The 23,021-nt window shown below is 36.5% G+C and overlaps 1 protein-coding gene, 1 long non-coding RNA gene and 1 pseudogene across 13 annotated transcripts in view; 1 reads left to right on the top strand and 2 right to left on the bottom strand.

Annotated features, from left to right (window-relative positions):
- LOC118607791 overlaps positions 1 to 23,021 on the bottom strand; it is a 221,594-nt gene that overhangs the window by 143,293 nt on the left and 55,280 nt on the right. The gene's annotated exons all lie outside the window — the stretch shown is intronic.
- The window catches only part of TAB3 (TGF-beta activated kinase 1 (MAP3K7) binding protein 3), a 56,252-nt gene that overhangs the window by 10,548 nt on the left and 22,683 nt on the right, over positions 1 to 23,021 (top strand). For 5 of the 9 annotated variants that reach the window (XM_036226699.1, XM_036226701.1, XM_036226695.1 and 2 more), the window contains exons 2-3: positions 17,441 to 17,632; positions 21,402 to 22,860. In XM_036226699.1, coding sequence (XP_036082592.1) covers positions 17,531 to 17,632; positions 21,402 to 22,860 — 1,561 coding nt within the window. In that variant the 5' untranslated portion in view covers positions 17,441 to 17,530. Of the gene's footprint in view, positions 1 to 606; positions 2,764 to 15,310; positions 15,369 to 17,440; positions 17,633 to 21,401; positions 22,861 to 23,021 lie in introns of those variants that run through there. The other 4 variants (XM_036226698.1, XM_036226696.1, XM_036226697.1 and 1 more) reach the window with 3 other exon arrangements.
- On the bottom strand, positions 14,228 to 14,346 carry LOC118608196 (annotated as a pseudogene).

The following is a 23,021-nucleotide window of genomic DNA, read 5'->3' as shown; positions in this document are numbered from 1 at the left end:
GGAAGTTTCATTCTGTTCTTGATTTGGTAAGAGCTTATATCATGAGTGATATTGGATTTTATCAAATGCTTTTCCTACTGTTGTTCTTTGAATGAAATTATATTGATTGATTTCTTAATGCTAAATCAACTTTGCTTTCCAGGAATAAACCCAGTTTGATCATTATTGTATTTTCCTTTTAAGATCCTTTTGGATCTTTGTTCTTGAGTAAAATTGACCTTTATTTTGTTTTCTTATACTGTCTTTGTTAGGTTTTGGTGGCCTTGTAAAACGAGTTAAGGAATATACCTGTTCTTTCTTTTCTAAAAAATGTTTTATTCAATTAAAACAAAAACAGTTCACCCATTTCTCTCACCCCCACCTCTAGCAACCACCATTCTGTTCTCTGTACCTACGAACTTGTTTTTGTTTTTAGATTTCACATATAATAAGAGCATATGGTATTTGTTTTTCTCTCCTTTTTCACTTAGCATGATGCTTTCCAGGTCCATCCATGTTGTCACAAATGGCAAAACAAAAAACTGTTAAGAACTAAAAAACAAATTTGGTAAATGTTTCAGGATACAAAATCAATATTCAAAAATCTGTTGCATTTCTTTACACTAATATTGAACTGTCAGAAAGAGAAATTAAGAAAATCCTATTTACAACTGCATCAAAAAGAATAAAATACCTAGGAATAAATTTAACCAAGGAAGTCAAAGACCTGTATATTGAATATCATGAGACGTTGATGAAAGAAATTGAAGAAAGCAGCTAAATGGAATGATACTTTGCGCTCATAGGTTGGAAAAATATTGTTAAAATGTTCATAATGCCCAAAGCAATCTACATATTCAGTGTAACCCCTATTAAAATTCCAGTGATATTTTTCATAGCAACAAAATAAGAATATTAAAAACACCTTAGTTCCGTTTACTCACCTCCTGACATACATGCTGCTGTCCTGTAATTTAATTTTCTATATATTTGTTTTTACAAAAAGCTCTATGCATTTAATGTATATAACTTAATGCGTTTAGAGATAAATTTCTGTACATATTTTAAATTCCATAAGACATTATTTTACACAGTCCAATGTTCCATTAGGTTTTTCACATGCTTATTTACGTTATTATGATTCTTCATTCCTTTTGCATCTGTAACCTTCCATTTTGGGTCAGTTTTCTTTTGCTTTATGATTTCTTAGTGTTTTTTTCTGAGAAATCTCATTTTCATTCTTGATGGATATTTTCTCTGCAGTACAGTACTAGGTTGGCAGTTTTTCTTTCTGTTCTTTAGAGATACCATTATAAAGTCTTTTAGCTTTCATTTTTGTTGTTGAGAATTAAGCTAACTGTGCTTCTTTGAAAATAATTTTCCCCTCTTGGGATGCTTTTAAGTTTTTCTTTGTCAGGTTTCAGTAGGAATTCATTGAGAGACTTAAATTTGTTTGACATCTTTCATCATTTTTGGAAAATTCCAGCCATTCAAATATGGCTTCTGCCCTATACTGTCTCTTTTCCTTCTGGGATTCCAATTAACTGGGTTGGATGTTAGATCTCCTCACTATACTCTCATGTTTCTTACCCTCTTTTCATTCTGAGCTTTTTTCCTTCGTTTTTTTAATTTACTGTCTCAACTGTGTCCATTGGCTGTTAAAACTGTTCATCGAAATCTTAATTTCAGTTTTTGTATTCAGTTGCAGAATTACTCTTTGCTTTTAAAAATCTGCTATGTCGCTTTTTATGGTTTCTACTTCATTGCTGAGATCTTTAAGTTCGGTGTTCATCTATCTCCTTGAATATATAAACATAATTTTAAAATCTATGTTTGGTAATTCTAATAGAGTTTCCATGAGTCTGTTGTTTCTATGGCTTTCTATCTTATTCTCATGTGTGTGATTGTCTTTAATTGTATGTTGGGTGTTAGATTTGAAAAATTGTTTGCAAAATCATTTGAGACCAAGGATGCTGTCTTCTAGAAAGGATTCATTCATTCATTCATTCATTCATTCATTTACTGGCATCTGCTTGAGGGAATCCAGGATTACTTAGTATAAACTCAGCTTTCGAGATTTTTCTGAGCCACAAGATGACTCAAGGCCAAGTTACAGTCAGTGTATGGCCTGATTAATTTCTGGTTCACTCTTAATGTCTAAGGTGCAGCCCTTCAGGTTCCTAACCTTAAGTTGGGGGAGATTTTCCTTTTGTCCCTCTCAACCTATCAGATACAGTTTAACCTCTAATTTCTTCTGGATCGCTGGGCTCACCTTTCCAAATTCCATTTAAGGGCATCAGCAGTTTTGTAATCAAACCCATTAAAATATAATGACTAATAAATATATCATGGGTAGCCCTAGGGACCCCTGATGGTTTGCCAGGGATGCAACTAAAGTTCCTCTTGCTAACTTTCTCTGAAGCCAAAACTTCAGAAAAGGTCTGGCTGTCCTCTCTGCTGTTGCCAGCTCTGCCTTAGGCATTGGAGATGACTGACTGGGAAGGGAGAAGGGTGACTCAGGCAATCTGGTATCTATCAAACGAAAACTTCATTCACTGTAATTTCAGGTTGTAAAGGTGTACAGATGGCTGCTTGCTTTTTTGAGACCTTTTATTTGTACACTCTATCACTGACCCACACTGTCTCCTTTTAACCTTTCAGTTTGAATCTTACCACTTTTGGTCTTTCACTTTTTTAGGACAGTATCTTCAGCCTTCAAGGTTTTTATTGTGAATTGTTGCTTGTCACACTGGACAGAGTATCAGTTGAATTGACAAATTGGAGGTAAGGAGTGTATATCTATGTGTCTTTGTAGTCCTGTAATTATATTAGTACAAAAAACTATTTTGAAAACTAATCCGTGTTGCTGTTAATATCGCCTCCACTCCTTCGCCCCCACTCCCATCCCTTTTGTGCATTTAAGAGCGTGAAGATGTCCAGGCGGTTATATGTTTTTAGATTTAGACTCTAAATCAGGACCCTAAGCAAGTTGTTTGTACAATTTATTTGTTATTAGAAAGCTCCCCAGCATATAAAAGCGGGGATTAGAAGGTGAGTGAAGCTGGTGGAGCTTGAAAGACCTGCCCCAAGGAGTTACTTACTGGGTGTGCATGCATATGTTGATCTTCAAACTTCCTAGTTTTTATTGTAATTTTTCTTACTCTCAGATTCATGTTCAATAAATGAGTTGTATAAATGACAAATCTAGTATTATGAACCATGAAATCAGGGTATAATTTTTTAAACCTATTGTAGCATAGTTCTTGCTTTGAGCCATTGCTAGATCTGCATCAAAAAAGACCAAGCAACAAAATAAGAAAGAGTATTCAGTATTATCTTTGATTTTTAGATAGCTTGTTTTGCCACCTTATAAAGATGTTCCCACTCTTTTTAACACCTGTTTCCTTGTATAACAACATACACGGGTGTGTGTTGTGACTTAAACACTGAACAAGGTTAGCATCTTGGCTTTTTAGGAAGTATTTAAATCCCTCTAGATTTTAGTTACCTTCTTGTATAAAACAAGGCTATTATACTGAGGTTGGGTTCAGGGTTTCTTAGTCTTCGCACTATTGACATTTGGGCCAGATAATTCTTTGTTGTCAGGGGTTATCCTGTGCCCTATAGGATATTTAGCATCCTCCCTGGCCTATGCCCACCAAATGCCAGTAGCACCCCTCCTCAGTATGACAATCAAAAATGTCACTAGACATTGACAGATGTGCCTTGTAGGGTAAAATTGTCCCCAGTTGAGAATCATTGGGTTAGATGATATGTACAGTTCCTTCAGCTTTATAATTTTATTATTTTTATTTTTTAATGCTGTTTTTTTTACACTCCACCTTAAATGTCATCTCTTTCATGAAACTTTCCTTGGTACTCCTTTTCCTTGTCTTACCTTAATTGTTTCTCTTTCTGACAACTTAACTATGGGACTTAACCCCACTCTATTAATAACTATCTGTGTGTTTCTCTCACTTTGAGGGCACAGGTCTTCTGTGTCTCCAAACTGAGTGCTCAGATTTTACTAACTGAATAAGAATAAAAAAGGGATTCAGAAGCATTGTTAGGCTAGACATTTGCTAAATAAATGAATATAAATGGTATTTTTGTTGATCTTTCATGTCCTTCCAGTGTGCGACCTTGAATATTTAGGTTAATGAGACTGATAACTCATTTTTAAAAAAATCTTTTAGAAAGCAAGAGCGTCCAATAAAGTCACAAAAAAAATTATAACATTAGAGTTGTTTCAGCTTTCATATCAAGACGTTTCTCAAAAAAAAACTCCACTTTAATTAGAAAATTGCCATCTATTTAGATAAAAGTGAAAAGGAAAAGTGTTAAATATTTTTCTTATATAACCTAGAATTCCTCACCATGGTCATGTCAGTATTTCTCAGAGTAAGAAATACATTTTAATCATGATCTAGTACATACACACATACCCCTCAGACAAGTTTTTTGAATCAGTATTTACTATTACTATGCGTGAGGCACTCTAATATTTTGTTTTCTTTTTTTTTCCCTTAAATACCTGCCATTACCCATTAAATTTATTACATAATTCACTAATAGGTTACAACCTACCATTTGAAAAGCACTGTTCTAAGTAATCTCTTTATTTTAGTAATAGGTTGTTCTTTCTTTTTAAATAATGTCATATAAGAACTGACCCAACAAAGACCTTGGAACAGCTCAACCAGAGCAAATTATTTTTCCAATTATTTAAAAGCCCTGCATTTTTTGTTTCTGCTAAGTATTTAGTGTGCACAAGGCGTTATTGTTTTTTTTTTTATCTTAAGATTTGTAGTAATAGAACCTAGGGGGCAGTAAAAAGTTAATAAACATTTCAAGTGCTGAAAGTGGTAATAAACACAATGACTTTTATAGGCCTTTAGGAAGGGGAAGAAAGCTGTGCTGATTGAAGCTGATGGGAGAAGGTTAACATGAATGTGGGATGGATTTTGCATTGTCATATTGGAGATTGGAAAAAGCTACTACACATGGTTTAAAAACAGCATTCATATTAAGTGCACTGTACTTGCTTGTACTTGAAATTCATTTTGTGGGTAATATTGAAGATAAAGTAACTGAGGAATTGAAAAATAAAAAGTATGGTAAAGTGCTGAAATTGTACAGTATAAACAGTATATGTTATTTTAGCTTTGCTGTGGTTATAAGAAGAGGTTGAATCAGGAGATTAATTAGAAACTAGTATGCATGATGGCTCTGATAATAAGCCAATATCATTTAACATTGAATTACTAAGTTTACTGGAAATGAAGATAGTTTCTAAATGATGGCGAGAGAGAATGCTCATTTGTCAACATAAGCCAATAAGGCTACTACTATTCTATATAGAAATTGCTCTTAATGGAACAGAAAGGAATTATGTAATAGTCATCATTTTTAAAAAGTTGTATGCTATTTTTCTGTGCAGTTGAAAATTTTATACATGCTCGATAGGCCTGGCCTTATCATTTCTTTTCTAAGTAGAATGGGGGGCCCCGGGGATGAGTCACAACCAGGCATGCTGCAAAAGCCTTAAGAAAACAAACAGTGGACTGTCTTTTGGTCTTTCTTCTGTGGAATAATATAGAATTTAATTACTTAAGATATTTGTGACCTACAGGAAAAGAAGATTCAGCTCGTGATGATACTTGGGAAAGAACCACCTGCCCTAAAGGTGTGGTCTATCTAGCATTCTGTCTGCTGTTCCTTTAAGACACCAGAATTCTGAGTTTTTGTCATGTTTCATTTCGATGTTGAGTTGAGAAGTTAGCAAAAGGATAACTATCTCCTCATTTTGTCAGATTTCCATTCCAAACTATTGAAAAGGTGCTTTCAGAGCTGGAGATGTGAGTAAGACTCCTGTGCCAGGCTCATAAACAATCTTGAGGTACTTAAAAAAATTGTTTTTACATAGATTTTTATTCTTTAGAACAGCTCTAATTTTACAGGAAAATAGAGAAGATAATACAGGGAATTCCCATATACCTTGTACCTAGTTTCCTCTATTATTAACAGCTTATATTAGCATGGTACATTTGTCAAAATTAACCAGTATTGAAACATTGTTACAAAAGTGCATACTTTATTCAGATTTTTTTTAGTTTTTACCTAATATATTTTTTCTGTTTTAGGATCTCACCAGGATACCATATTACATTTAACATTATGTCTCCTTAGGCATCTCTTAGTTGTGACAATTTCTCAGACTTCCCTTGTTTTGATGACCTTGTCAGTTTTGAGGAGAACTGATCAGGTATTTTGTAGATTGTCCCTCAATTGATATTTGTCTGATGTTTTTCTGATGATTAGATTGGGGTTATGGGCTTTGGGGAGGAAGACCACAGAGGTAAAGTGTCATTCTTACATTCTTATCACAACATATCAAGAGTGCATACTGTCAATGTGATTTATCACTTTATGTTGACTGGTCATTTGCCTGAGAAGGTGTTTGTCAGGTTTTTCTACAGTAACATTACTCTTGAGTTTTTTTTTTTTTTTTTTTAAACTCCTTTCTGTACTATGCTATTTGGAAAGAAGTCACTATATTGTATACACTTATGGAGTGGGAATTTATGCTCCATCACCTGAGGGTGTTGTATATAAATTAGTGGGAATTCTGCATGGGAAGTTGTATCTCTTCTCCCTCATTCATTCAGTCATTTATATCAGTACGGGCTCATGAACTTTTATTTCATACTTCGGGTCATAATCTAATACTACTTTATTTCATTGCTCAACTTTTTCCAGCTTTGGTCATTGGGGCACTTTTGGTGGGTTCCTATGTTACTGACATGCCTCCATACCATAGTTTTTTTTGTTTCGTTTTGTTTTTGAGCACTTCCAGACTCATCCTTGTATATCCCCTGTTCCAGTTCTAGAATCAACAGCTCTCCACAAAGCCCTGGTTCCTTTTATTAGAGAATGCTATTGGAAGTCAAGGTTTAGGTTGCTAGGTGTGCTCATTGCTACTGAGTGTTGCTGCTTCTAAGCCCTTATAGCTGAAATCTTGTGTGTGTGCTATCTGTATATTTATACATATCTATAAATATTTCTATGTATATGTTTTATATCAATATATAAATCTCTGCTAAAACATGAGTTCACACTGATATCTCTTAACTCTGATCTGTTATCACATGGATCATTCTGGTCTTCTCCCCTTGCTTGTCTGTAACCTCCCACTTCAACAGTGAGAAGCCTGGCTGCCACCACTCACCACCATCCATTTACTTACTTGTTCAGTCCCAGTATACATGTATTGATGTATATCAGTTTTCTTAACTTGATAGAACTAGAGTACAGTGTTTATTATGTACCCCTTTTGCCTTTAGCTTTATAGACTACTCATTTTCAAAGTTATTTAAATCAGCACCTTCTTCTCCATCCCCTTAGGTGATATTGTTTTGTACATATCTCCATTTCAAGATTTTTAAAAATCTGCATACTTTAAGGTTCACTCTTTGTGTTATAAATTTCTATGTGTTTGACAAGTGCATAATGTCACGTATCTACTATTATAGTATCATACAGAATAATTTCACCACCCTAAAAATTCTCCTATGCTTCACCTATGACCCCTCCTTTCTTCCCCACAAACCCCTGCAACCACTCATCTTTTTACTGTCTCTATAGTTTTGCCTTTTTTCCAGAATGTTTGAGATATTTTTAAAGTCACTTTATAAAGGAAACCTTATTTCTCTGTATACCATTTTTTATATACCATTTTATCCCAAACAACAACTCAATATTCTTATTTGAACCAATTTTTTCTAATAAGAATTAAGGAGTCCCCATTTCTTTTGTCATATACCACTATGGTTCATTAAGCTTCATTTGTTTGTTTTTTAACATTTTACCTCCTTTTTACTAACTTCAGAATTGGGAAGGCGGTCCCAAGTGCCTTTACTTTTATTTTGGCAGGAGGTTGGTAGGAGAAGGCAGGGAGTGGCACATGTGAAAAGTCCTGTATAGGTAGTAGCTGGCAAATAGATATTCACTTGGGGCGAAGGATGTTAAGTTTAAATTTAGTATGAATATGCTTCTGTTTGTTTCTGGGGGCTGCATTTAAATTGATTGCTTTAAATGATTCTTGTTATATGAATATCTCTTGAGAATATAACAGAATATAAGATAGATGCAGCAAATATGTGACAATTTCAGAATGGTTTCGACTGTAATGAAAATCCTATAGGATGATTGTTCTAGAAATTATTTGTAAGGTTTATTTAGGGAGAGAGAGGAATATGAAAGTTACTGTCTCTTGTTACTTGGAAGTAGTACCTTCATATATACACATGAAAAATCCTGAAATTGGAACCCTTATCTGTGCCAGTACAAGATCATGTGTTATGCTCCGTCAGCCACTTCTTCTTGCTGTTTACCTTGAAGAATCCACAATCTGATACAAAAACTCTCATGTTTTGAAAGCAGTTTTTTGTTTAAATTTTACACTGTCTTTAAGAGTTATGACATCATCAAAATCTTGACCATGTAGCCAACAGTACAAGAGAATAATGGTTAAAGCATAGACTTCATGTCTGTATCCTAGCTTTGCTTCCTAATATGTGACCAACAGGCAAATTATTTATCCTCTCTGAGCCTTACGATTTCCTCATTTATAAAATGTGGATGATTGTAGTGATTAAATGAGATAAAGCATGTAGCATAGTGCCTGGTACATAGATAGGGCTCAGTAAATATGACCGAAAATCAAAACCTGCAAAGTAGCAAGAAAATGAGCGAAGGTTCTAATGTTTTATACTAGTATACGTGTTTTCGATCAACAATTATTATTTGGACCAGACCAATCAGAAAAGGAAATGATTCCTTTAATTTTTAATTTTAAAAGTTTTCTCATGACAAGGCTACCTCTTCAAACCTAGGAAATGCTCACCTCACCAAAGGTAACATGCTAACAGTGGTTGTCAGCCCAAGATACTGTGCCTCTCTAGGGGTCGCTTGGGGGTGTTCCTGGGATTTTACAGGAGAGGCCAGGGTGCCAAAGACCTCATGACACATGGAACAGGCTTGTACGATGAATTATTGTGTCCCAAACTACCACATCAAAGCATACCATTGAGACACACTAGACGAGGCTTTAAACCTCTTTTTTGAACACATTTTGGAGGTCACAGATCTAGCAAGTATGTCAATGAGTGAAGTCAGGCCAGGCCTCAGTGTCTGGGACACCCTAGGGAGTGTAGAAACTAGGCAAGCTGGAGAGCGTATGTGCCTTCTAAAGCGGGGAATGACACCTCAGCTTCAGCCAGTTGTCTATTGTTGTTAGAGCTTCTTATTTTTCAGAGGAAAGCTAAATACTCAAATTTTTATGTAAAAATTCCCTATTTTAAAGTGTGACAACATTTTCTTTCTAACATCAACAGAGCAGATAGGTGGGCTGGATTTGTCTGACAACCATTGGTTCATAATCTGTGAAACAATTATTTTTGGAAGTGAGCTAAAATTCTGCCAAAGGTAAATAGTCAGGGCCATAACACCACCGTTCATATTTGCTGAGCACAGAACAGGTTGTGGAAAGAAAGCACTAGGTGTCAAGGTCATTTTCTAGAGCGTGGAGAATTGTGGCATCAGAGCAGAGCTCTGGGGCAGCTTCCTATGTTTGAGAGAAGGGATTCTGTTGGGAGAAATTCCCACAGCTGCTGTGCCTTGTGCCAGCACCCCAATTTGGGGTGTGTGTGTGTGTCTGCACCACTAGAGGAAGCCTTAGAGTGATTCCACTGCTAAGCATACCATCCCAGACCCCCCACCCCCCCGCCATCTTCATCCTGCTTTCTACCCTACAGAACCTGATTTTTGCGGCTTCAGAACTATGATTTATGCCTTCACTGTTCTTTCTTGATCTAGGGTTACTGCCAACACAGCTCCACAATCCACAGCTGTGGCCATCTGTGCTTTAGTGGGGGTATTTCAATGGTGTCTGAGGAGTTTGGTCACATCTTAGCCTAGCCAGTACAATTTAGATTCTGCTTGAGTCCTCTGCCTGATTTTAAGGTGTCAGATCATCTCATCACTCATCACTTTAACATTGTATAAAAAACTAGCATCCCATTATACCGTTAAGAGACAAAGTCCACGTGTATTTTGCATAGTTGTTGCATACATTGATATACAGTTGACCCTTGAACAACGCAGGGGTTTAGGGATGCCAACCCCCATGAAGTCAAATATCCATGTATAACTTTTGACTCTCCAAAAACTTAATTGCAGCAGTTGTCCCTCAGTATCTTTGGGGGATTGGTTCCAGGGACCCCTCCCCCAGATACCAAAACCTGCAGATGCTTAGTCTCTTATATGAAATGGCATTGAACAGTGCATACAGTCCACATTCCCAGTCAAAGATAAAAAAATAAAAAACAAAAAAACTGTTTTTGACTCACGGTTGAATTTGCAGACGTAAAACCTGGAGATATGGAAGGCCAACTGTATGTTTACTGAAAAAAATCTGCGTAAGTGGTCTTGCACAATTCAAACCTGTGTAGTTCAAGGGTCAACTGTATATGGACAGGAATAGATTGTGTTTTGAGTTGCATCATATCCAAATCTGTAGGATACTACATAACAATGCCTCATTTTAGTTGTATTCTGTGGGATCAAATACAAAATACAATGTAGTACTTTACTGTAAAACTTTTAAGTGTATTTTAGGGAGACCGGCTCATCTTATTGGCTGGAATATTTTCTATTTGTAAAGTATCTGTTAGCTTAACCTCCTAGTGAACAGAAAGGAAATTGCTTTTTTAAAAGAAGTATTTTAACATTTAATCATCATCAAGAAATTAAATTTGAGAGTGTAACACATTGTGAAATACTAAATGATTTTCCATGCCAGTTAGTGCCTATGTGAGTGAATGTATAGGGCCGACTGCTAACCACTATTAAGATTACAAACAATCCCTTAAGGAGAAGACATCTTTTAATCAATTCAGAATCCTACTCATAGTGGAAAGTAGATCTACTATCAACCATCTTTTCAGATGGTAGCCATCTTTGTGGGTGTGTAAGTTCTTGGCTTTAATTTTAAAGATGGTTTTTAATATTTTTTCAAAGGCAAGTATTTATAACTGTTTTTTTAAACGGGGCAGTTTCTTCCTTTTAGCTCTGCTTCTTTGTATGTCCTAAAACAGCTATTTGTGCAAGGATTCATTCCTCCCTTCTCAATCTTGCACCTCCCACATACCTGTAACCCCCTATTTGGATGATAAACTATTGAGAGTTTACTGCCTTTTCCTCCAGCCAAAGAAGGGCACACATCATCACTTTATTGCGAATGTCTTTGATATGATACCTGCCAATGACATAGTGGAAAGAACACAGACTTTGGAGAAGGCAGGCTTGTTATTTGAGTCATGATGCTGCTATATGCCAATTCTCTTTTGTTTACTTATTTATAAAAAGATCATCATAGCTACCTTTCAGGGCATGGGTTGTTCAGTAAATGGTAGCTGATACTAATAGTGATAAAATTAATGGTAACTTTGGCCTACATAGCACCTGATGGTCTTAAGGTTGACAAAGCTAGCTGAGAGCTAGTAGCTCCTAAGAGCTCTGAAGGATGCATAGTCCAAGCTCTTGACAACAGAAATGTTTATTGTTGTTTACCCTTGTCCCTTTTTCTTTCTTCTCATAAAAAGGCAACTGTATCACCCTTATATTTTAAAGACTTGAAATTAGGGTTGGGAAATAAATAAACCATTCTTTGAAGCCAGTAGGAAAGCTCGAGTTAAGCCTTTGGGTGCTTCAGAAGCTCTTGATGATTAAATAGTCATCAAGTGTTTCTGAATATGGTTAGACCTGCAAGTACAGAAAAATCATTTCCTGTTACCATTTCTGTAAATACAAGCAGATTTGTTTACCTACTGTCATTCCTATCATTAAATGCAATGAATTTCGCTTATTTTCATTTCACCTAACAAATATTCCTTGAACACTTAGTCTGTGCCTAGGTAATTGTATGCTCTCAAAGGAGATACTGAATTAGGGAATCTAGCAGTTTGTCTTAGGTTTTAGCCTGTCATCTAAATAAAAATCCTAAAGCCTTAGAGCTATGTTGTCCAGTAATGTAATCACAGCAAACTACAGGTGGCTGCTGAGCCATTGAAATGTGGCCAGTCTGAATTGAGAAGAAATATGCTAGCTTATAAATGATTTTCATATTGATCACATGTTTTTTATGTGTCACTCATATGTCCTTTGATAAGTAACTTTTCTTATATATAATGAATACCCATCTCATAGGATTAAATAATAGCATATTAAACAATTTACATAGCACCCAACAAAGTAAATATTCTTATAAAGGTTGGATGCAAGATACTGGAAAAATTTGCTTGCGATACATGCACAAATCTGAAGCATTTTGTAATTTCCTTTTAAATTTAGGAACATGGCATAACACAAGGGTGTGTTATATGTAGGATATTAATCAGAAAATAAAGCATTTGGTCAGAATTGAAAGGTTTCTTTGTGACAAAAATTTCCATTTTCATAAAATTTGTATCAGTCAGCACGTACACTTACGTAGAACATAGCAGAAGAAGCACATATTTTAGAATCACACACACATGGGTTTTGAGTTCCAGCTCTGCAACTGAGAGCGTTACGACCTCAGGAAAGTTACTGAGGAATACTGGGATAAATGATGTTTATATTGATTGTGTGTTAAAACAATAGTATTTTTAATATATTGGGTTAAATGAAATATGTTAAAATTTCACTTTTTTTTAAACCTTATTGTGGCTACTAGAACATTTAAAGTGACTTGAATTTTTATTGGACAGTGCCGCCTTAAAGCTTTAGTGTTCTGGCAAGGTAACTTATCTTGTTAGGACTCCCGTGACTAGTAAAATGGCAGATCATGCTTGTTTTGGTAAAAAAGGGAGATAATTCAAACCCTGCTTCAGATAAAAAATAAAATTAACACTAAGGACTTTTCACATTTTAAATTAAAGCCCAGATTGTTAAGCTGGTAGATTCTTAGCATTTCAGATTTGGGTGTTTTTAAAGGGGGAAACTAGAAAAAATATACACATCGATTGAGTAGCCTAACCTGTTTTTCTTTTTCCCTAAGCATTCACAAATCATTCCACATGGGTGATCCCTCCCTGCCCAATAAAAGTGTGCAGGGGCTAGGGGGCATGGTTCATCTATCTCTCTCTCTCTCTCTCTCTCTCTCTCTATCCATCCATCCATCCATCCATCCATCCATCCATCCACACACACACACACATTTTATCTTACTAGCTAGTTTGTTTTAGTACAGTAAAATGGATTCTTTGTTATTTAACAAATGTGTGAGCAGGTACTAGGTGTCAGGCTCTGGAAATGTGCTGAACAAGGCATAGCCCCTGAATAAGACTATAGGCTTTCCGTTTGCTTTTTGTTTTGACTTTTTATTTGGGAGTAATTCCAAACTTAGAGAGTTTGCAAAATTCTGTTGCAAGAATAAAAATAGTACAAAGAACACTGTATACCCTTTACCCAGATTCACCTATTTTTAACATTTTTTCCCCATTTGCTTTGCAGTTTGTTGCTTCTCTCTATACACACGTGTTCATGCTATATACTTTTTCCCTGAATCATTTGGGAGTAAGTTGTGTGCATCATGCCCTTTACCCTTAAATGCTTCATTGCCAGATTCCTAAAAATAGGGATATTCTCACATAAACACACCACAGTTCAAGTCAGTAAACTTAGTAAATTCAATAAATTTTAACATTGATAGAGAATACTTTCCTAATGTACCATCCACATTTTAGCTTTGTCAGTTGACTCATTCATTTCTTTTATGATGTTTTCCCCATTTAGTAGAGGATCTAGTCTAGGTTTTAGTTGTCCTGGCTCTACTTTAATCCATGTTTTTTCAGCCTTAGTCTTTTATGGCATTGGCATTTTGAAGAAGACATCTCATCCTCACCCCCTGTTTTTTTTTAAACTGAACATTTCTCACTTTGGGTTTGTCTGTTTATTCATGATTAGTTTCAGGTTATACATTCCTGACTGGAATACTATAAAGCAATATGTTCTCAGGGTATCATATTTGGAGGTGTACATCTGTCCCTCATTGGTGATGTTAATTTTGATCAGTCAAGATGTTCGATTTATCTACAATATAGTTAAAATTTTCCCTCTTTAAACTAAGAAAAAAAAAGTCTCCCCAAAGAATTGCTTATTAGTTTCAAGGGGGAAAACTGTTTTTCTTCTTTTTATTTTTTTTTAACGCCTACAGCACTTGGTCTTCCTAGGTAGTCTCCCATCCAAGTACTAAGCAGGCCCGACCCTGCTTAGCTTCTGAGATCAGATGAGATCGGGCACGTTCAGAGTGGCATGGCTGTAGACGGAGAAACACTTTAAGATCATCTATATATCCTGTTCTTAATTCAGGTTTCCCCCTAGATTTAACATCCATTGATTCTTAACTTGAAGCAGTCTGGGTAATGGCTGCAAAATGATGATATTTCCAGCTTCAGCACTCCTTGCTTGTTTACTAGTTGGATTCTACTATGAGCAAAAGTCCTCCCTTCTCCATTTATGTATGTGTGTATTTAACTATTTTTGATGTGGACTCATGAGTTCCTTTTTTTCTACAGGCCTATAATTCATTAGTGTCCTTAATTATTTAGGTGCTCAAATTTGCACATATTTGGCCAGTAGGAGCCTCCTCAAGCTGACTCACACAGGTCCTTATGACAAGCTCCCATCATCTTTTAAATACTTCCTCACTCTGGCGTAACAGCACATTCTAGGTAGAACTATAGTTTTGTATGAGAGATCTTAAGATATACAGGTGGCTTAAGTATAAGTGTTTGGTCTTCCTGTGGTAGCATTGCAGAGGGCCCTCTAGCCCAATGTAGGAGGAGAGACATGGCAGTAGGACTAAGGCACGATGGTGCTGGTGTCAGTAGGAGGTGCCATCAATACCAATATAATATGGGATCTATATGGGATCAATATTGGGAGAAGCAGGGAGGAGGGAGGAAGATAGAAAAGTGTCTCTGGCAAATACAAGATCATGGGCTAATGCCCTGAGTAAAGGTGGCACAGGACGAACACCCATGCAAAGGATCACACATGGCTCTGTTTGATTGTGATACAGAGTATAGGAAATAGGATCAGATTTGCATCTTAGAAAACAAATAATCTGGCTGTGACATGAAGAAAGGCAAGACTGGGGCAGGGAGAGCTGCAGGAAGCTGAAGAGAACAATATTTAGACATGCCCTGAATAATAGTAACTTATGCTTCCTGACTTATGATTGCCATTTAAATTCTTCTACAGCCCTATTATTATTTTTATTTTACAGATGAAGCTTCAGAGGTAAAGATTATCTTTCTTAGAGACTACTAAATGGCAGAACCCAGGTACAAACCATGACCCCCTTAATTTCACACTGTTCAGTTGGTTGTGTGAGAATGGGAAGTCAGGGATCACACCCTGGTTTCTAGTTTTGTTAACTGGTCGTATTCACGAAGAGAACAAAGAGCATTTGGGGAAGGGTTGTGTGATAAGGAGCTCCTTTTTGGACATACTGATATCGTCAGGCATATCCATATGGTGCTGTGTAGTCAGTTAGCTGGAGTCTTGGAGAGAGTATGATGTTTAAGGTACCAGTTTGGGAATAATCAGCCTTTAACTCTTATTGAAACCTTAGTAATGGGTGTGATCACTGGGCAAAATGAAATAAAATGAGAAGAGGCAGTTTAGGGCAAAACTCAGGGAAACAATGTGAAAAGAGATGGGAAGAAACCAGGCTAGTATGATGTCACAGAGGCTGAAAAAACAATTAGTAGTGTCAGATGCTTCAGAGGTCAAGGGGCATAGGGACCAGAAGATATATCATCTGGATTTAGCAGCCCAGAATGTTTCTGTGGAACACAGATGAACCAGATAGAGCAGACTGAGGAATAAACTGTGGGGAGCAGAATAGTACAGGGTAGCCCAAAGGCCCATAAACGTGCACATTGGAAGTTATCTGTATTCTTGACCCACATTTTACTTTTTCCTCATGTCCCTTAGACATCTTCTGTGTTGATGGTTGGAAGTCATTACAGCAGCGCCTACTAGCTCTTTTTCCCTGTGGTTAAGCATGAGTTTTATACATAGGGGCTCTGTGGCCACCCTGTAGACAACAGAATACATAATTCTTGGCAATGTTGGCTTGGAAGGAAGAAGAGAAACAGCTAGATGCCCAATAAAAAGTCAGCAGATTGTATGCAAAATGAAATTCTGTGTCTATATAAAAGTCAAATTAGAGATTGCATGGTATTTATTTATTTGTTTAATTAGAAACCAGAAGGAGTAATTCAATATTTTCCTTAAATACCTTTTGTTTAAAAAATAGTCTCTGTACTCTATGTTGCCCCAAGTAATGATATGATTTAAAGTTCCGGGACCTATTTGCAAGAAATATGACCCTCCCTTCTATGTGTGCTTTACACCTGTATCTAATAATCATGGTTTCCACACATCCTGTGAAGATGTGGGTATTTGCTTCTTATTCGTAAAAATATTTGACCATATAGTGAGTGAGTGAACGCAGCAAAAATACTATGAGATGGTATGGTAATATGCTGTATGTTTTTCCCCCCTTTTAAAAAAATGGGAGATGTGGATCAAAAAGTGGATTGGTTAATCAATCCTTGATGCTGTCAGTTGATTTATGATTTCATTAATTATACCGCACTAGTTGCCTTATTTACATGAGTACTTAACTCGATTAGCGCCAGTAAGATTGGGGGTCAGTTTCCTCTGCTCAAACAGTTTTTTCTGCTCAAACTGTACTCCCACATCCTGCCATCTTAGCACCTGTGCCAATGGCATCAGAACTAAAAACCTAGGTAGGCAGGTCTGGCTAGTGATGGTCCACCGGCATCTTTGAAAACAAAGGATTCCACATTTCCCTTTTTGTTTGCCCAGTTGTTTCATTTAGACATTGGGTTTCCTATATTCAGACTTCAAATTAAAACCTTTTGGCTCCAAAGTACGGGGAGAATGTAAAGACAAACGGGATAAATGTGCTTTTATTAGTAGTGTTATCAAGTCCTTGTTTCCTTATTTTATTATTTGATATCAAAGTAATTGCTCTGCTTTAGAGGAGTGGTGTGACAACCCTTGGGAAAACATGAGTGATTATACATAAGCAGAATTTCTCAGAGCTAGAAAAAAATGGTTGTCAAATAATAAACTCTGTATTTTTAATCTAGTGGTTTATTTTTTTAAGCACTAAAATAAAACCGAAGGTTTTTTTGTTTCTAAACCGGTGATTGGCTATATTATATCAGAAAAGTCTGGCTAAGTTGAATTTGTCAATTTTCCAACTTTGGAATTGGGTATTCTTATTTTAGGTCTCTCCATTTTAATAGAGTAATAGTTTCTATTTGAATCAAGTGAAATATGTAATTAAATTTAACCATACTTTAATTTCTTTTAATAGAAAATGACTGTGGTGTTGGAAGATTATTACTATTGGAAGGCCGGTTAGCATCCATTTCCTAAGAGAAACTTGACCACCATTTGCTCTGGCATGGCGCAAAGCAGTCCACAGCTTGACATGCAGGTTCTCCATGACCTCCGACAACGTTTCCCTGAGATTCCAGAGGGTGTGGTGTCTCAGTGCATGTTACAGGTAGATTATCCACCGATCACACTGATACTAAATTAACTTACAGTTTTCCTTATTAGAGCTAGCTTTGTGTTGTGGTAATTAGAACTCGGTTAAATTTTCTTGTGTATGGGAGAAGGGGTGATGTTTAGAGCAGGATTTCTCAACCTTGGCGCTATCAACATTTTGGGCTAGATAATCTGTTGTGTGGGGGTCTGCCTTGGGCATTATAGGGTGTTTAGCAGTATCCCTGGCCTCCACCTACTAGATGTCAATAGCATCTCCACACTTGTGACAGCTAAAAATATCTCCAGACAGTGCCTTATGTCCCATGGAAGGCAAAATCTACCCTCTGGAGAACCACCGATTTAGAGAAAAAAGTAAATGTAGCAAAAAGGGGAAAAAATTCTCACATTTCACTTAAATTGTTTTGGGTGTGTTATTAGTCCCTAAATCCTTAGAATTTGAGTTTGGAATCTCAAATTTATCACTATAACTTCTTAGATTATATACTTTAGAGACTATTTTTAAAAGTTTGTAGAGTCCACTCCCTTTCTTACTGTTTTTCTGCTTAGTAAATGCTTACTATATATATGCCTAATTTTAAGTATAAGGCCACTTTATTTATATTTCTTTAGTTGTCTTCTATTGAAATAAATCTTCTCTCATAGAGAATGTATCTTCCCACTCAAGGAGCAACAGAGAAACAGGCCTCGCCTGCCCTTTATTGAGTTTTGCATCATCCTTCATGGGATCTCAGTGTGTTTGGGGTTAAAGCATTTCCTTATTTAGTTGACTTTTGGGAACAGCACTTCTATCCTGGCCTCCTGGACCTCCTCACGCAATCAGTTCAAACTCTACCTTACTATATAATATGCATCCTCCTCCTCACTGTAGTGTGACCAGCTCAGGATATAGCCTAAGCCTATATATAGTTGAGGTTCATTACAAGTAGAGAGATTCACAGAACAAAGGTGGTACCAGAGGTGCTTCCTTTGTTTGCAAGCTCTTCTACGAGGTCTAGTCCTTTGGGCTTATGATTTTAGTGTTACAGCTTGTCTTTTTTTCTGACACATATTGCTTATCTGAATTTCTGCCCACTGGAGTAAAACCAGACATAGGAAGCTCTGGTGTAAAATCACTTCCTAGCAGACACCTTCTTTCACCTATCCTAAGGCCAGCCCCACCTACCTCTGACCTTTTTAAATTTTATTTATGACTCGTATTTTTTTCATGGCTTAGTGTCTTCATCTTACTAGACTGAATGAATGGAACTGTAAATTCAACTCAGTGAACATTTGTTGATAACTTATACTGTCCTTAGTTTTTTATTTTGTTCCTCTGGGATTAAGAGTTTATTGGTATGGAACTTACCACCTACTGGGTCCGGCAGGTTCCTCTGTTTGCATTAAAATATGAGAGTCAGTAGTTTGCATTTCATAGAAAAGTTTTTCAGCCTCTCTGCAGGATTACTTTTTAGGAGTATGATGCTTTTTTTGTCTTGGTTTTTTTCAAGTGTTCATGTTCATAAATGTCTTCCTAAAAATCCTGGCCTCTTTAAACAATTTTGATGTCTTTAACTATTTTTCAAATTTACTGTCTGATAAATTTTTAATCCTTTTTTTTCTTTTTAAGACTTTAGCAGGTCACATTGACATTTGAATCTATTCTGGTGGTATTTAAAAACACTTCTGTAAAGATAATACTTAAATGTCTTGTTATTTGTAGTTTAAAATTTTTCTTAGGAAAATTTACTCACCTTGTTCCTGTAGACGTATTTCAAATAGGCTGACAAGTCCAACATTTTATCATTTTGAATTTGGATCCTTTTTGCAACAATGCTAATTAGGCTACCTAATTCAGTGTAGAAAACATGAAATTTCAGGATCATTAATAAAAATGTCAGAGAATAACGTGTCCATGACTGCTTTACGTTTCAAATATTATCAGATGTAGGTGTTATCATTAGCTGGACTTTAGGTGATTCTCCACTTCAGGTGATTATTTTATAATTTGGTTGTAATTTCAATGCAGTCCTGGGAGAAGACGAACCCTGCTTTTACCTAGTCCGCCATCTTCCAAAAGGTCTAGGTTTCAAATAAAACTCACTAGTTTTCTTTCCTTAATCCATAGGTTTATAAAACACTTGAAGGAGATACTATTTTTTTCCATCATTCACATTTTCTAGTTGGCAAAGTTGCTTAATATCTAACTTCTCTCCCTTGATCAGCATGATTTCCAAGAAAGATAAGAAAAAAACAAATTCGAGTTCTCATTATTTCTTAAATTTCTATTTCTATGACTTAAAGTATTTTTAAATTATTTGAGTCTCAAAAATTTTATATAAGGAAAAGGATAAAAGTTATCTATGGAGTTTCGATAATGCCCATTCTTTAAATTCCTGAGAATTCATTTTGCAGATGTTTGCTTGACTGAATCTTCTTTTACTTCCTAAAGCTTTCAGTATGGTAATGTACTTTTGGCCTAACATCCTCTCCCTTGAAATTCCTATTGTGATGGAAAGAGCACTGGAAGGCAGGAGACCAAGAATCCAGACAGCTCTCTAGTTAACTAGTTAAGTGCTTGTCAAGCCACATAACTTCCCAGGCATCTCTTTCCTTATCTGTAAATGATTTGTGTTGGAGTGGATGAACCCTAATAGTTCTCCCATCTATAAAACTGTGGCACTGTATGTCCTGCTTTAGGTTTAGGTTTATTTGCCCCTCCACAGAAGTGTAGCGTTTCTTTTTTATATAAAATGTATTTTTCCTTAAAATAAATCTAATAAATAAATAAATAAATAAATAAAATATATGGTCACGTGTATATATGTGCACATCTGTAATGTATATTTATGAACTATAGAGGTCAGGATAATTAAATTTAATAGATGATTTCAAAGACAATGATCAATAGCGTTCTAAGGTAATAAAATAGTTCTGAATTCTGTATTTTAATGGAAAACTACCTTATATTTTGTAATTTTTAAAAGAGTGAACCTGTTACTAGTTTGATTACTGCCAATTTGCCTTTTTGTGTGTGTAGAACTCAAAAATTCAAATCCTTAAATGATTTTGAAAGTTTACCAAGCTTACCTTTTCTTTTGTAAGGTGAAAACTTGAGGCTGTATGAGAGTGAATGAATTTCATTAAGGCATTTTAGACCTGCTTTGATGTTATATTACTGTAACTTTGGCAAAGTCATGGAACCATCTTAGACTTTTTAAACTTGTTTAGCTTAATCTTTCATAATGATAGACAGTTGAAGTTATATACTGTAAAAGTGAAGGCTGCGTTAGAATTTTTATTGTTTTAACTAGGAATTCTAATATAATTTTCTGCTTTTGTTGTTTCAGTGCCTTTTCAAAACTAACTAAAGCATGGTTATTTTCATGTTTATCAGTTTAAATATTAATGACGGCTATTACTTATACTTGTATATTGCAGCAATTGTGGTGAATCCGAGATTAGCCCAACATTTTAATTTGTTGAGATGCAACAAGTATAAAATGAGTCCTGGATTTGGAGTCAGAAAGTTGGGGTTGAATCACAATGTTCATTAGTAGGTACTGTACATTTCTGTAGCAGTAGCAGTAGCACTAGTCATGTGAGCTAAATGTCTGTAAAATAATATGAATCACTGGAGATATCTCCTTTTCAGGATAGATAACCATGAAGCTTTTTGTGTTTAAATTACTGTGTTCTCTGCTTATTCTATGACAATCATATTTGCACTACTCTGGCAAAGCTTGACTTCCATTTTGCTAATGTTATTTTACCATTTCCTCCCCTAGAATAACAATAATCTTGAAGCCTGTTGCCGAGCCCTTTCCCAGGAGAGTTGCAAATACTTGTATATGGAATACCATAGTCCTGATGACACCAGGATGAACAGAAATCGCCTTCTGCATATTAACCTGGGTATCCATTCTCCTGGTAGCTACCACCTAGGAGACGGAGCACAACTTAATGGTGGTCGAACACTGGTACATAGCTCAAGTGATGGACATATCGATCCACAGCATACAGCAGGGAAACAGCTGATATGTTTAGTTCAGGAACCACACTCAGCTCCAGCTATTGTGGCTGCTACTCCCAATTACAATCCATTTTTTATGAATGAACAGAACAGAAGTGCAGCTACTCCTCCTTCACAGCCACCTCAACAGCCATCTTCCATGCAAACAGGAATGAATCCTTCTGCTATGCAAGGGCCTTCACCACCACAGCCGCCACCTCCTTCATACATGCACATACCTCGGTATAGTACAAATCCAATTACTGTTACAGTATCCCAAAACCTCCCTTCGGGACAGACTGTACCAAGAGCTTTACAAATTCTTCCACAAATTCCAAGTAATCTCTATGGGTCTCCTGGTTCTATTTATATTAGACCAGCATCTCAGAGTTCATCAGGAAGACAAACTCCTCAGAATACGTCATGGCAGTCCTCACCACAGGGCCCAGTGCCTCATTATAGCCAACGTCCTTTACCTATTTATACACATCAACAGAACTATCAACCTTCTCAGTATTCTCCCAAACAACAACAGATCCCTCAACCTGCTTACCATTCGCCACCTCCTTCTCAGTGTCCTTCACCCTTCAGCTCTCCACAGCATCAAGTGCAGCCTTGCCAGTTGGGCCACCCGAGTTCCCACGTCTTCATGCCACCTAGCCCTTCAACTACTCCACCCCATCCATATCAACAAGGATCTCTCTATCAGACGCAGGGAAGCCATTCAGTAGCCTATCTCCCATACACAGCATCTAGCTTACCCAAAGGATCCATGAAGAAGATAGAAATTACAGTTGAACCCTCTCAAAGACCTGGGACAGCAATTAATAGGAGTCCTTCACCTATCGGTAGTCAGCCGTCTCCACGGAATCAGCACTCACTGTACACAGCCACTACTCCACCTTCAAATTCTCCTTCAAGAGGGCTATCCAGTCAACCAAAACCTCCATTTAGTGTTAATCCTGTGTATATTACATATACACAGCCTACTGGACCTTCATGCGCTCCATCACCGTCTCCTCTGGTGATACCAAACCCAACTACAGTTTTTAAAATTACCGTAGGCCGAGCAGTGGCTGAAAATCTTTTAAATTTAGTGGACCAAGAAGAACGTTCCGCAGCCCCAGAGCCTATTCAGCCCATTTCAGTGATACCAGGCTCTGGGGGAGAAAAGGGAAGCCATAGATATCAGAGGAGTTCCAGTTCTGGATCAGACGACTATGCCTATACCCAAGGTAATTTTAGCCCTTTTATGAGAGAGATTTAATCTTTGTGGTGGGGTGGCTCTTATTCAAAATAATTTATATTAGCTGTTTAGCTATTGCTATTAAGAATAGGGTCAGTACTTGAGAGTCATCTATAGACTTTCTTTTAAAATATGAAAATGTAAGCATGT

The sequence above is a fragment of the Rousettus aegyptiacus genome, unplaced genomic scaffold, assembly GCF_014176215.1.
Source record: "Rousettus aegyptiacus isolate mRouAeg1 unplaced genomic scaffold, mRouAeg1.p scaffold_m13_p_9, whole genome shotgun sequence".
Lineage (NCBI taxonomy): Eukaryota > Metazoa > Chordata > Mammalia > Chiroptera > Pteropodidae > Rousettus > Rousettus aegyptiacus.
Note: the sequence above shows the minus strand (reverse complement) of the source record. Positions and strands in the feature narration are given on the sequence as shown.